The following is a 14,451-nucleotide window of genomic DNA, read 5'->3' as shown; positions in this document are numbered from 1 at the left end:
GAGAGAGAGAGAGAGAGAGAGAGAGAGAGAGAGAGAGAGAGAGAGAGAGAGAATCACCACTCTTCCTAGCCTTCCGGAAAGAGCTCAGATAGAGGGTTTCATGGCTAAAAATCTTTGAAGAAAAAAGTTCAAAAGAGAAATTCTGAAAGCTGAAATAATGAGAACATCATTACAAAATATTCCTGTCAGGAAGCCAGTGTGGCTGCACAGGAGCTCTCTCTAACATTGAGAGGTAAAAATGACAAGTATTAGAAATGGATAACTAATGATGAATGTAATAGAATAGTACCTCTAGAAAATAATGCAATTTTGTGAGTTGACAATAGTTATATGCTATCTCTTTAAATTAGTTTTTGCAGCAGATGATAGAGCAACAATGCCTTGTCATCTTTTCAATGCTACATTTCCTTCCTTCCTTCCTTCCTTCCTTCCTTCCTTCCTCCCTCCCTCCCTCCCTCCCTCCCTCCCAATTCCAGCAGATTCTTGGTGGGTTTGGATTTGCTTTAAAGCAGATAAAGAAGTGGAAAAATCCCTGTTATTGAGATCAAACAACCCAAAAAAGTAGTGATTGCCTTTTTTGTTGTAACTTTATTGGATTTAAAATTCCGGAGTACAATCTGGCCATTTTAAAATATACAAGAAAAAAATAAGATCCTAGGCCTCCATAAAAAAAATAGTAAAAAAATCAGAAAAGATGAATACTCATAAATACTGATATATACTACAATAAGATATTTATAATTTCCTGACTCTACAATTAATAATCTCTGATACATATTTTATAATTCTGTGGCAGACATCACATGACTTGCATTGACACAACATCTTTGTCCTCATGAGGGCAAAAAGCAAATAAAATGTGAGACTGTCAGGCTTTTCTAACCTAAACTCGGCAGTAACTCTTTGAATTCCAGAAAATAAATTGTTCAGTTTAGCTCTTTGGTTTGATTTGTCAGAAGACCCACAGACAAAGCTTAACTAAAGTGCAATCTTGATTGTCGTGCACACCCAAAGTCACTTTTGGTAAGATGAGTGATAATATAAATAGTCACTCATTCTTTATATTTTATTGTTTATTTTATAAACAAACAAAATTTTGCTGCAGACAAAAAAATGAAGCCATGTACAAAAGCCGATTGCCACTGCTATAGCTAAGGCTTTTACACCTTCAGAAGTTTAAACTTGTGGTTCCTTCTCCTTTCCTTTTGAACGAATGGATAAACATGATGTTTAATAATCTGATGCCAAGTAATGTTTGAACCTATAGTAGCTGTCTCTGTCCAGGGAACTGCCTCAACCTTTACGATTTGTCCGTTGTAAAATGTAACTCCTTTGCTAAACAATGATCAGAAAACGCAGTGAGATAGACAACAAAAATAAGCTGAATTCAAATAAAAAAATTAAAAACAAAAATTCACCAAAAGTCTGATTTCTCATTCAAGTCAGACAAAATAATCAGATGCCTACACATTCTCATTTACTGATTTACTGACTTAAAGAAGAGGGGGGAAAGGTAAAAATGTTATCATTGTACTTACTCTATTTATTTTTACCTTGCCTTTATTATTTTTATAAAAAAGACAATAAACATACCTAATATTCCTTGCTCTTCCTATTTTTCCTGCAACAACAACCCTGTGAGATGGTTTGGGGTGGGAGAGAGTGACTGGCCCAAAGTCACCAATCAGTTTTCATGCCTACGGCAAGACTAGAACTCATGATCTTGTGGGTTTTAACCTGGTGCCTTACCCACTAGACAAAACTGCTCTCAATATGAATATTGGAAGCAGCAAAATGAGTACCTTAAAATTTTTCCTAGGGACTTTGCCTTCCAAAGGATATTTTAGAACTAAATCAGTATGAGGAATAATTTTCCATTATCCAAATTACTGTCAGCATGTAGGCAAAGCAAAACAAACTGGCCATCAATTTAAATCATTACAGGTTGTCCTTTACTTACAACAGTTTGTTTAGTGGTCATTCAAAATTACAATGGCACTGAGTAAAATGACTTATGGCCATTTTTCATACTTGCGACCATTGCAGCATCTCCCATGATCACGTGATTAAATTCAGATGCTTGGCAATTGATTCATATTTATGACGGTTGCAGTGTCCCAAGGTCACGTGATCAGCTTTTGTGACCTTCTGACGAACAAAGTCAATGGGGAAGCCAGATTCACTTAACAACCATATTACTAACTTAACAACTGCAGTGATTTCATTTAAGAACTGTGGCAAGAAAAGTTGTAAAATGGGACAAAATTCATTTAACGAATGTCTTGCTTAGCAACAGAAATTTTGGGCTCAGTTGTGATCATAGGTCGAGGACTATTTGCATATTACATCTATCCAACAAATCTGTCAAATGAATCTCTAAAATATCTTGTTTTAATTGTATGAATCTGGTTGCTTCTATGCTTAAACTCTTGCTGATGGGTTAGGTTGAAAATTTTTATTGGTGCTCTTGCCATTGCAAAACCTTTATATATTTATTCACTTAGAACTGGATGACCTTATGGATCTATAGCTATTGGATTTTCACTGTTACTTGCTTAATTACTCCCACATGACCAGTATTCAACTTTATACCTTAGGAAACTTTAATTCCAAGCTGTTTTTTAAAGGGATGTAGTTCTCAGCAATAAACCTGTTTCTGGTACCAAGATAGATAAGTACAGTATAAAATTTGGATCCTGGCCAAATGCTGTTAATCTGCGGTTTTTCAACTTGACTTCACCCTTCTAAAAAAAATAAAAGCCAGTTGCCACAATTGACTTAAGATATATCATAGGAAGCAGCAGTAGTGTCCTATTGATCTTGCAGTTGCTCTTTTAATACAATTCCAAATAGTGTATCTCTTCACTGTTCCAGTTGCATTGAAGATTTAAGTCAATAGGTACATTTGCATCATGATTTTCTATAACTTACAGTCTTTGTTTACATGTGAAAAATTCAGTGAGCTCCTACATGAGTTCTACCTCATGAAAAGCAATAATACATAGAGATAGAATCCCCTTTGGAGATGTTGTGATGGCTCCCTCTGGTGCTGGTTTGGATGACGACAAAATAGTTGGCTTTGGGGACATTTGAGAGGGACTATAGGAAGCACCAGGGGGACATGAAAGGCTCTGTGGCAGAATCGGATGGTCAAGGTGAAACCGTGCCAGGAACATCAAAGGAATCCAAGAGGGAGCAACTGGAAGAACAGCTGGCTGTGCAGGCTGGGAGAAAAGGCTCAGCTGCAGCTGTGCATTGTAAAAAAGAAGTTGCTGCCCCTGCCTGTTTCTGGGTCTTGCAGAGTCAAGCAGAGGGAGGTGCAATGGAAGTCAGCGAGATTACTCACGAGGAGGTAGCTTCACTCCTCCTAAGGAGGCGTAGCAGTCAGCGCCTCTTTACCTTGACCCTGGAAACCTGGAGACAGGTTCATAATCCATCCATGAATGCTCATTGCCTTGAACTGATTGAGACTCTGTTGCTGTTGTGCCTTGCACAAATTGAAGTCAAGTTGCCATCATCATGGCTTGAATCCATTGAAGTCAAGTTGCCTTCACTGTGCCTTGAACCTGTAAGAGTCAGGTTGCCTTCATCATGCTTTGAACCTATCAAAACCAAGTTGCCTTCCTCATGCCTGGAATCTGGAGAGTCATGGTTACTTTTGGTTGTTGCTCTCACCCTGCTCATAGTTTATTCACCTTGCTGGCATTGCTCCCCACACCATGCCTTAGGTGCAGAAGAGGTTGAGGCTTGCCTTGTTCCCATTGCTTTAGCTGTGTCCAGCCAGAGTTTTTGGAGAGGTCGCTTGTAACTGACTCTAAGGACTGCACTATCCATAGAGTGGGACCTGGGGAATGATTATGGGATTGGTTGTGTGAAATAAACATGCTTAACCCTGGGTCATGATGTGTATGTATGGACTGGGACAGTACACATGTGCTATAAGCATAGACGTATCTCTCCCCTTATGTCACCGGCATAAATAGAAGAAAGAAAGAATTGCTCACAGTTTCCCACTTTCTCGGACTCACAATCTCCCACTTTCTAGTGTGGTGCCTTAACAGTAGACCAAAGTGGCTCATTTAACATTTTTTAATAAAATAAAAAAATCTATAGAATATTTAATAAATGGATATTACAGTATGTTCAAAGAGACATATGGATTAAGGAAATGAAGTATCAATTACATACAAGTTAAAACATTTTTGCCATCTATAGGTCATACTTACATAATTTAAAATATATAATTCATTCAAATTCATATTTCTTATCTATTTTACAATAATGCACATCTTCCAGAAGAAACTGAGGAGTTCATGCAGTCGTTGTACTTGTGATCAAAATGTATCACTGCTCATGTGTTACTTTCCTATGCTCTAGTGGCTCCTTTTGAGACATAAATTATTTTGCATATTGATTGTGCTCTGGAAGGTCAGTAGTTATTGTAGATGCTCATGTTCTTTTCAATTATAGACTACAGTTTGAAACTTAGAGCAAGACAATGAAAATGGATACTTTTTGCTTCTATAATTAAAATAAAAAACTACAAGGTTTGAAAGAAATTAATTTTTGCCAGTCATTCAATGATACAAAGGACTTACCTCTCTTTCTATACTAAAACAAGCATTTTTCTACAAGAACCCTTATTGCAGTACTATTTAGAAAATTAGATCTCATATACCAATTTATGTGTATAATTTTCTATTTTTTACTACATTTAAATAGAAACAAATATTGGATTGTAATTGTGTAGCATGACATGAATGTAGATTTGTCTAAGAAGTATGCTTCTGAAGTTTTTTATGTTTTCCTTGATGCTTTTATGAAAATTAAAAACATAGCACATGAATGTTTATATTAATTACAGAATTAATGAAACATATGAGGTCAACTAACACAGTCATAAATTACCATGTAATATAGTAATCAGGCTTTTTTCATCCTTGCAATACTTGTGTCTGCAAAATGTATGTTTTGGAATTGAAATTCTGGGGAACTAAATTTTTTGAAGTGACTTTTGCTATATTGAATGAGAAAACATTGAGGAAGATATTGTCTTCATATTCTGTGGACAGTGATCAAAAGTTGCCAGTTTTCTTTTAGAAGATAAATTAAAGTAAAACTATCTTTTCCTTGAAATCACAAAACAAGATCAATAATAAGAAAAAAGAGAAGGCATAGAGGAGAAAGTCCTTTCTGATAGGACCAGGAATTTTCAGCTGCTCAACAAGTAACTTTGTTGTCTAGATCACCCTGTTACATTCTCAAATTTTTCATTTAGCGACACAATTGGGACCAGCAAGTGAAGCAATTGCTAAATGAAACTTAATTGGATGTACAATTTACTTCAACTTTTATGTGCTTTACAGACCTGTGAAGGTTATAAATGCAAGGATTGGTTGCAAGGTTAACTTTTTGATCACCATTGTAACTGTGAACAATCATTAAATAAGGACTGGGTATATTGCCTTTCTTCTCAGGTAGAAAAAGCCACCTGGCATGGAATCTCTGAGTTTCCAATGTGTGTGTGGGCCCTCTCTATATATAATAATTTTCATGTGATTACTCATTGATATTTACTACTTTGTTTTAAAAAAAAACCAGGAATCATGATGTAAGTGAAATTTGGCAGAACTTGATATAATATACAAAGGCCAGGAAGCAATAATTGGTTCTCAGAGATGTCTAAGAGCATTTCTCCATCTGATATAAACCCCAGAATCTTAAGTCTAGTTAATAAGTTTAATGTATTTATCACAATCCCTATAAAATGTATATGGAATTGATACACAACAGCCTGAATATGCTCTGATCAGATTTAGACAGTCTGTCCTTCATTTGTCTGACAGGAAAATGCCTACAAGTTAACTCTTTGTATAGAAAATTTCCATTTGTTCTTTGGAGAACATGGGGATTGAGAGAGAAAACTGCCTGGTGAAATAAAATCACAGCAATGGATGATATATGAACTTGCACTTAGATGGTTACATGTTGTAGTCAGAAAGCTACACTGAGTCACACCCTGTCAGAATCATTTTGTTGTCAGTTTAGAGAAAGAAAAATCTTGTTCTAACCTTGTTTTCTGGTTATATGATTGCGCATTGTATTGTTACAGGTTGCATTCTGACCTGTTCTTGTGTGTATGAATTCACTCATTTATAGAAGGGATTAGGAACCTGTAGATGTCATCGCTGAAGAAATGGAACGATATTGTCCACTTTTTCTCTTTTTAAATTGCAGCTTCTGTTGCTTTCCCATCTCTAAAATAGTTTTTGATAAAGCCTTCAAATTGAAGTGGGAATTAGCAAAAATCAACCTTTCTTCTTGTAAGAGAGCCCAGTAAGCATAAATGTGCTCATGAATCATCTAAATTTAACCTATTACCTCAGAAACTAAATTCAACTAGATACCACACACAATGAATCAATTGTTGACCATTTGTCATTTGTTTAGTTGCATGGAATAAGAGACTGCTTCAAGTAATATTTGAAATAAAACTGATTTTGACTTTTTGCTGAAACTAGAATAAAGGAATTGGTCTTTTATGGGTTTAATGATTAGAAAGAGTAAAATATGAGAATGGGTAGCTTCCAACCTTCTTTACAGGAGTTACAAATAAAGAGGGAATGATACATTTATTTGTAACTCCTATAAAGAAGGTTGGAAGCTATTTTTTTTTACTTTTTTCTCTTTCTTTTTTTTTCTATTTTATTCATCCCTTTACTCCCCCCCCCCTTAAATTACTAAATGTATTCTTTTCATTTCAGGTCCACAGATTATGGTACAACATATGAAAAGCTAAATGACAAAGTGGGACTAAAGATAGTGCTGAGTTATCTTTACGTCAGTCCTACTAATAAGAGAAAGGTAAGGAAACTATTTCTCAACAAGTAACAAAGTGAAAAATAAAGAGCTCCATTCACACATTTGACAGTTCCAAATCTAAATCAAGAACATAAAGTTGAAGATTTTTTTTTTGCAAATATAACTTTCTGTAGTTAATATGCTATTTTCTATAGTTACTATACCAATTAATCTGTAGTTTATATACCAATTAGCCTCTAAATTTCAATTCTTATGTCTGGGAATGAGCCTCCAAAACTTCATAGAATTTTCTTCTTGGAACCATGTAAGCACACACAGAACTGGTATAACATTGTATACAAATCTAGAAAGTAGATTGCATCTACTTTAGATTTTTTTTCCTCTTAGTCTACCTTTGATTTTTGCTTTATCCAAGGGACCAATGGCTTTCATGATTAGTTTTCTTTTTCTAATCTGTTTGAAGAATTTTTTGTTATTTGTGTGTTATTCTGGCAATATGATCCCCAATTTTTTTTCTACTTCCCTCACTGTAACATTTTAAAAAGATTTTATACTGCTTGTTGTTTTAATCAGGGCAGGTCTTCTACTTTCTAAATGATACTTTCTTGACCCTAAAAACTTTATTCCTCATGCAACTTCCCAGCGTAGTTCATTTATTCTAAATGCTCTATAGAATTCCTAAAATTAGCTTCATTATGCCAATATGCTGCTTAGTTTTAGGCCATGAAGTTAGTTTAGCAATTAATTCTGCACTTCTAATTCAAAATAAGCTTATGAGCATATAATTAGATGTTAATGTAGTTATATATGTTTTAATAATGCTTGTCTTTTTAATAGTAACTTTATTAAGAATTATAATTAGAACAGTAAAACCTAATGCAAACTGAAAAACTAAAAAAATAGAAACAGTAGATGCAGAGAAGAAAAAAGGAAAAATAGAATGAGAAACAGAGGGAAAAAAATAAGAATTCAGTGAAGAACATTGAAAGAAATATATAAAGAAGTGACTTCCAATCTTCATTGCACAAGTATAAATAATTTTAGTAACTTTTCACCTTTTCTTAAAATACAATAAATGAAGTCTTTTTGTTCAGAAGAGCCAGTCTATTTGCTGGATCTTCTTTCCACTGTAGTTGTTGGCTCTGCTTTTCATGGAGCCATCTGCAGTCCTCCATTTCTTCCCTGGAAGTCAATCATATTCATTTTAACTGAAGGAGTTTTCAGTGAGATGACCCAAGAAGTAAAAAATAATGTATGATATGATCTTCTTCTGAACTATGACAAGCTCCACTCCTGGTAGTAGCTCATAGCAGCTTACATTTATTAGTATAATACTATGGGGTTGTCATTTCATTGCACCTCCTGGTTAGTGAGATATAGATCAGGGCTTTTCAACCTTTTCACAGACTGTACCACTTTTAGGACATGACAATATTTGAGTACCACCAGTGCTTAGCAAGGTCTCAAAAACTTGATGACTAAAAAAAAGGGGGGGGAGTTTGGGTTTTACTGATTAGATTCATTTGTTGTTATAGAAATGGCTACTTTATAATATTATGGAAAAGTAAATAGTTGAGATTCAATGTTAATGCTTCCTTCTATTGCAACAGAGGAAGTCTGTTCTTTTTGCCTTCTCCCCTCCTTTTTCCTCCCCACTGTGTCCTACTATTTGCTTTTGTATTTTATTCTATAATCTAATAAAATATTACAAACTGTAGAAAAAAAGAAAAAAAGTACCAGCTTTAATTTCTTCAGTGGCTGTTCCTTTGCTGAATCACTTTCTCTTTGCACTGACAAATGTATGATTAATTTATCCATGTTTATTAATATGCACCACTAACAGCTAGCTCAGGGGTCTTCAAACTTGGCACTTGTGGACTTCAACTCCCAGAATTCCTCAGACTTGTGGACTTCAACTCCCAGAATTCCTTAGCCATCATGGCTGATTGAGGAATTCTTGGAGTTGAAGTCCATAGTCTTAAAGTTGCTAAGTTTGTAGACCCCTGAGCTAGCTGGTCGGCCATTTTTCCTCTCTTCCTTCTGAGTGTAGTAAGAATGCACCCCCATCCTTTCACTGTACCCTTAAAGATACAGGAATAAAGTGCAAAGCAAGAAAGGCTCTTTCTTTAAGCTGCCTCAGGCAAGTCACGTGTCACAATGTTGCAATCCTAGACTGAAAGGCTCCGGCAATTGCAAAAAGCTTTCGCCTTAAATTAAACCTGTTTACCTTCAAGAAAACTTTCTAAAAGCCATAGACAGACTCAAAATAAGGGGGTAAAATTAATTACATTTGTTTAAAGGAATTAAAACTATGGAAGTCAACACTTTGGACTTATTGGTAGCCTAAAATACAGACTAAAATATTCCAATAACCAAAGCACACAAACCGAACCTCTGAATTACAAAACACTGTAAAAACTGTACAAAAATCCTTATGGTAACCCAATCAAGCTGCCAGCTGATCCAGAACTAAATAAACCCACCTCCTTTCTGACATGCTTGTCTGCTGGCTTCAGCACTGATTGCATTCTCCTGGCTGGAGAAAATGAACCAGGGGATCTTTTCTTCCAGCAACAGCTGCTGCTTCTTTTCTGTCCCTGTTTCTTCCCTGCCTGCTGAGCTCTCCTCCTCTTTCCCTATTGTCTTTTTTCCCCTTTCCCGCCCAAACCACCTCCTTTTATAGCTTCTCCTCTCTTCTCCCCGCCTTTTTCTTCAGTTCACCTCCAGCTCCATGCTGCTTCTGGAAGTGCCAATCAGCTGAAGCCCTGCTGGCTCCTGGGGCTACTGCCAGCCCAGACAGTCCTGCAGCTGCAGCTGCCTCTCCCTCAGGCTTGGGTCGCTTCAGCTCATTCCCCTCCCCCACTATACTTCTTTAGGACGGTCGCGTACCACCTGCCATGTGGCAAAGTACCACAGGTGGTACACGTACCTCTGGTTGAAAAGTCCTGATATAGATAACATTATGTTAAGAGCTGTGGTGGCACAGTGGTTAGAATGCAGTACTTCAGGCTGCACTCTGTTCGCATTGCCAGGAGTTTGATTCCTTTGATCCTGACTGGCTCCAGGTTGACTCAGCCTTCCATCATTCTGAGGTCAGTAAAATGAGGACCCAGATTGTTGGAGGCAATATGCTGACACTGTAAACCACTCAGATATTGCTGTAAAGCACTGTGAAGCAGTCTATAAGTCTAAGTCTAAGTGCTATTGCTATGTTGCAAAATATTCTCTCAATTTGAGATCCTAACTTGAATAGAAAAGGGTCAGCATGCTTGAGTAAAACTCAGTATTTATTGCACTTAGAGGCATATGGGCTTGAATTGGCCCAAACTGGTTAATATTATCCTTCTTAGAATAGAATGCAGCATATTGGCACAGGTTGAACTCATATTGGTAACCTAGTCTTCTCTAAAACTGTTGTGCCAAAGCTACAAATGGCAGAAAAGTCAATATCTAGAAGACTATCTATTAATGAAGAGATTAAATTAATTTATGAAATTAACTGAAGAAAAATAAATTTAATGTGTATTCAAGACACTAAGAAAAAAAGAAAAGAGGCTTACATCTGATCAAAATTGGCCTGATTTCATCGGGTTCAGCTGATGAAGAAAAGCATGGAAATGAAAAATATCTATTTAATTATAAACAAAAATGCTAAAAGTTGTATGCTACAAAGTACAGTATTATTTCTCATCCAGATTGCTGTTATGCATTTGAAATGTGGTTGATGTTTACATGTTACACCCTAAATCACCTGGAATTCTAGAAATCTACAAGACCATTATCAATCCATTGAAGCACTGAAGATATCTTGTGCCACAGAAAATGAAGGGGAGAAAGTTTTATATTTATTTGTTAAAAAACTCAATTTGTATGGATTTCTGACATTTGAAAAATTCGAAACTTTTGCAAATTGCTTCTTCTTTTCTTTTAATAACTCATTGTGTTTTCCAATATAGGAATACATGTGTTTTTTGAGGATCACATGAATGATTTTGCATTCTAGCTTTGGAGATAAGAGTATAATTCTCCCCAAACTTTTTTTTTTTGTTCTGTGCTGTTCAATAAAAGGGGGTTGAACGAATCACAGTTTTTGAAACCCTGTTTTTCATAAACTTTCCTATCTGGATTGAAATTATATTGGGATGATAGCCAATTGGATCTACCTGTGTCAGTGCCAGGTACATGATGAAGGTGAAGATAGAGAAACATGTCTATCTCAAAATAACAAAACAGTCTAGTAAAGTTTGGGAATATAAGTGAAAAATAATTTGTCTTTGTTGAACTGAAGCTGAATAAGTAGAGAAAAAATATTTGTCAAAACTTGCATAATATGAATTGAGAGTTTCAACTTTGTCCCTTTATATTTTTAGATAATTGGATTTGCTTACATGAATGGTTGAGTTTTATCTTTTAGATTTGATTCACAATGTTAGTTATTCATCATTGCCTTTATAAAAAACAAAGATTCCAAAAGTATGTATTCCAAGGATTAAAATCATCAACTATTTTTCAGATTAATCTTCTCTTTAAATTGCCTTCATGAGATTAATTTTGTAATGTTCCATATAAAGTGGCAATTATAATATTAACTGATTAATTTACTAATTAAACTAATCCCTTGAAGCATTGCAGGAATATTTTAGCAAGCAATTGCTATGATCAAAAGAGTATAAACTGAAAATCTCTGTTGTTCTTTCTCTGAGAATAAGTATATTTCAACTATAGTATTTATAATTGTCTTGTTTTCTATTTCCTTTATTCCATTATGGATAAAACTTAAAAACATGTGCATTTTAATTTAGGTTATTAAGGAATATAACGTGAAACCCAACACCCAGATTTTTGAACCTTGGTGAATTTGTCCTTGCCTCTGGGATATCTAATTTGTACATTTTATCATATTTTGATTAAAAACAAAAGTTACATGTGGAGATATTGTAAGTATTTATGATTACTCATGTTAGATAATTAGAGGGTATTGCTCTAGTTTGTTCAAGGATGGTAATGGTGGGGATAGTTTCTTTGCTAAGGATCTGACTGCAAAGTAGGGTGGACTATCCTTGACAGCCTCATTATTTATTCATATGAATGCCTAGGATGAGAATTAAAGAAAACCAGATTCATATTTATTGCTAGGGGAAAAAGTGTAATAAGGGCAGCTTGGCAACTAAGCAAATCATGCTTCTTTTGGAAAGATGTTTTTAAGCAGGGAATGTTTTTTTTTAATTTTTTAATGTTGCTTTAATCTGCAAAAAAGAGGCAAAAAAGGGAAAAACATTAAAAACAGAAAGAAATATCCTCTCCCAAATTATAAATCATTTTTAAGCATATCAACAAGCCTTGAGCAAATAGTAAACATCTTTTTGTTATACAGATAGGAAGTTAATGCATAAATAAAAAGTGAACACATAACTGCATTTTGAAATTGTAATTGTTAGATTGTATTGCTTTCCAACATTAAGAATAATTGGCTGTCTTTCCTGCCTGATAAATCCATACGTTTTTACATAGTGGCAAGTCCCACTTTTTGGTATATAATTCAAAAGCACATTTATTTATTTAAATTATATTAATATTTGTAAAACCATACTCACAAAAACATGAATATTAAAGAAAAACAGGGAAATGTGATGAAATACACATATATGTGCAAACATATCATTACACCTGTTATTCTTTCAACATAAGGAAATTAATAGCTATTTTTAATAGCTGTATGTTTAAACATTAAAAAAAATCATTTTTGAACTAATCTTATCCCAGGGTTTTGCAAATACAAATATGCAGCTTAATGTTACTTTTTAACTATTTATAGGAAATACTTTATACTTAAAATCACCCAAAAGATATTCCAATATTGATAGTATTTCAGGAACCTCAGAATTGGTTAATGGATCTAGATCAAACTATGAAATCAAGACATGATTTCATTGAATATATTGTCATTTTATAATTCTAGGCAATCCAGATTTCTCTTGCAATAACTTAAATAGTTTAAAAATGATTTATGAGAAACAAATACAGATTAATACCATGTGCTCAGACAATAGTAATAATACCTAAAAACAATTAAACTGGGATTAATATATTATGTGAATAATGGTCAAAATATACTTCAATTGTAAATGTGCCTTTCTGCCTTTAATGTAGGAAATACAAAAAAAGCTATGGCTAAAAAGAAACTAACCCTCTGCCAAGGATCATACAGTAGCTATTGAATTGAGCTATAGATTTTTTTCTTTACATAATTATTTGCATTTCACATATGTCCAAAATTAAAGATCAGGAAAATTAAAGCTTCATCATCTTAGGATAGTCTTTTAGACAAAGTTTATAGATTTCTCCTTCTTTTCACTCACCCCATCAATTTTCATTTGGGTGGAGCGGTGGTAACATTGCCACAACTATTATTCTCTGCATTTTTAAATTTTTTGTTGTTGTTAACTGTGCAAAGGAAGAGCAACATTTTTCCACTTGTGGAAGCAATTATGCCAATGTTTTCTTGCACTGAAAAATATAGCTGAATATGTATATTCTATAAGTAGTATATTGCAAAAGAAATAAAGCAACTATCCAACTACAGCTATTCTTCCTCAGCACTGCATTATTACGTCCCAGTGCAAGGGTCTCAGCCTTGGCAGTTCTACCTCCCTTCTCCCCCTAAAAATAAATTCCTGAAGACTATGGTACCACTCATTTTACAGGGGTAAAATATGTTCGTAAAGTAATTTTCTCATTTAGATTCAATACTAACTTGAGTTTTTGTACAATAGCAATAATTTATTAACCTTGCATGCTGCTTAATGTTGAAAACACCGTGAAATTATTGAGGTCACTGGTTGGAATTTTAAGTACTTTAACATTCTCTAATAGCCATAAATACAATGAACAAGGCCTGCTTACTACTCATCTCCAAATTGGACTATTGTAATGCATTCTACATGGGTCTGCCCTTGAAGATTACCCAGAAGTTTCAGCTGGTACAGAATGCAACAGTTTGGATAGTTAGTGTACTCCTGGAATACCACATCTGCTCTACGTGCTGCATTGGTTGCCAGTTTGCTTCTGTGTCCCATTCAAGGAACTATTTTTTAGCCTTTAAAGTCCTTCATGGCATTAGACTGGGCTATCTGAGGGATTATTATATCAGCCAGCCCCATTAGAGCTGGCAGAATAAGCATACTGCAGGCAAAATCAGCTAGGGATCTACATTTGGTGCATCTCAGGAAATATGCCTTCTCTGCCATGGTACACACCTTATGGAACATTATTTCTCCCCCCCCCCCAATAAGACTAGCTTCATTCCTTTCTATATTTTGGAAGTTCCTCAAAATCTGGTTATGTTATCAGGCCTGAGGTTCCCAGGAAACCAGATATATGCTTTAATGGCTCTGATGATGAGGTGTCTAGTCTTATTTTTTCTTTGTCTAGGATTGTTGCATCCATTTGGTTCCTGACTTAAGTTTCGTTTCTCCTGAAAAGCTTACCTGCCTGCCTTAGGTTTCGTTTCCTGATTTAAGTTTCATTTCTCCTGTTAAGCTTACCTTGAATTAGTACCTCCTTGACTTAAGTTTCCTGTTCTTTGTGTATGGCAATGGAGAGCCATCCCCCTATTGTCCTTTTGTACAC

The 14,451-nt window shown here is 34.9% G+C and overlaps 1 protein-coding gene across 1 annotated transcript in view; it reads left to right on the top strand.

Annotated features, from left to right (window-relative positions):
• SORCS3 (sortilin related VPS10 domain containing receptor 3) overlaps positions 1 to 14,451 on the top strand; it is a 476,983-nt gene that overhangs the window by 193,338 nt on the left and 269,194 nt on the right. The window contains exon 3 of the mRNA XM_015812775.1: positions 6,765 to 6,864. Within this exon, the coding sequence (XP_015668261.1) occupies positions 6,765 to 6,864 (100 nt within the window). The remainder of the gene's footprint in view (positions 1 to 6,764; positions 6,865 to 14,451) is intronic.

The sequence above is a fragment of the Protobothrops mucrosquamatus genome, unplaced genomic scaffold (genome assembly GCF_001527695.2).
Source record: "Protobothrops mucrosquamatus isolate PMUCROS unplaced genomic scaffold, P.Mucros_1.0 scaffold110, whole genome shotgun sequence".
Lineage (NCBI taxonomy): Eukaryota > Metazoa > Chordata > Lepidosauria > Squamata > Viperidae > Protobothrops > Protobothrops mucrosquamatus.
The sequence above is the reverse complement of the archived record's forward strand: the minus strand, read 5'-3'. Positions and strand labels throughout refer to the sequence as shown.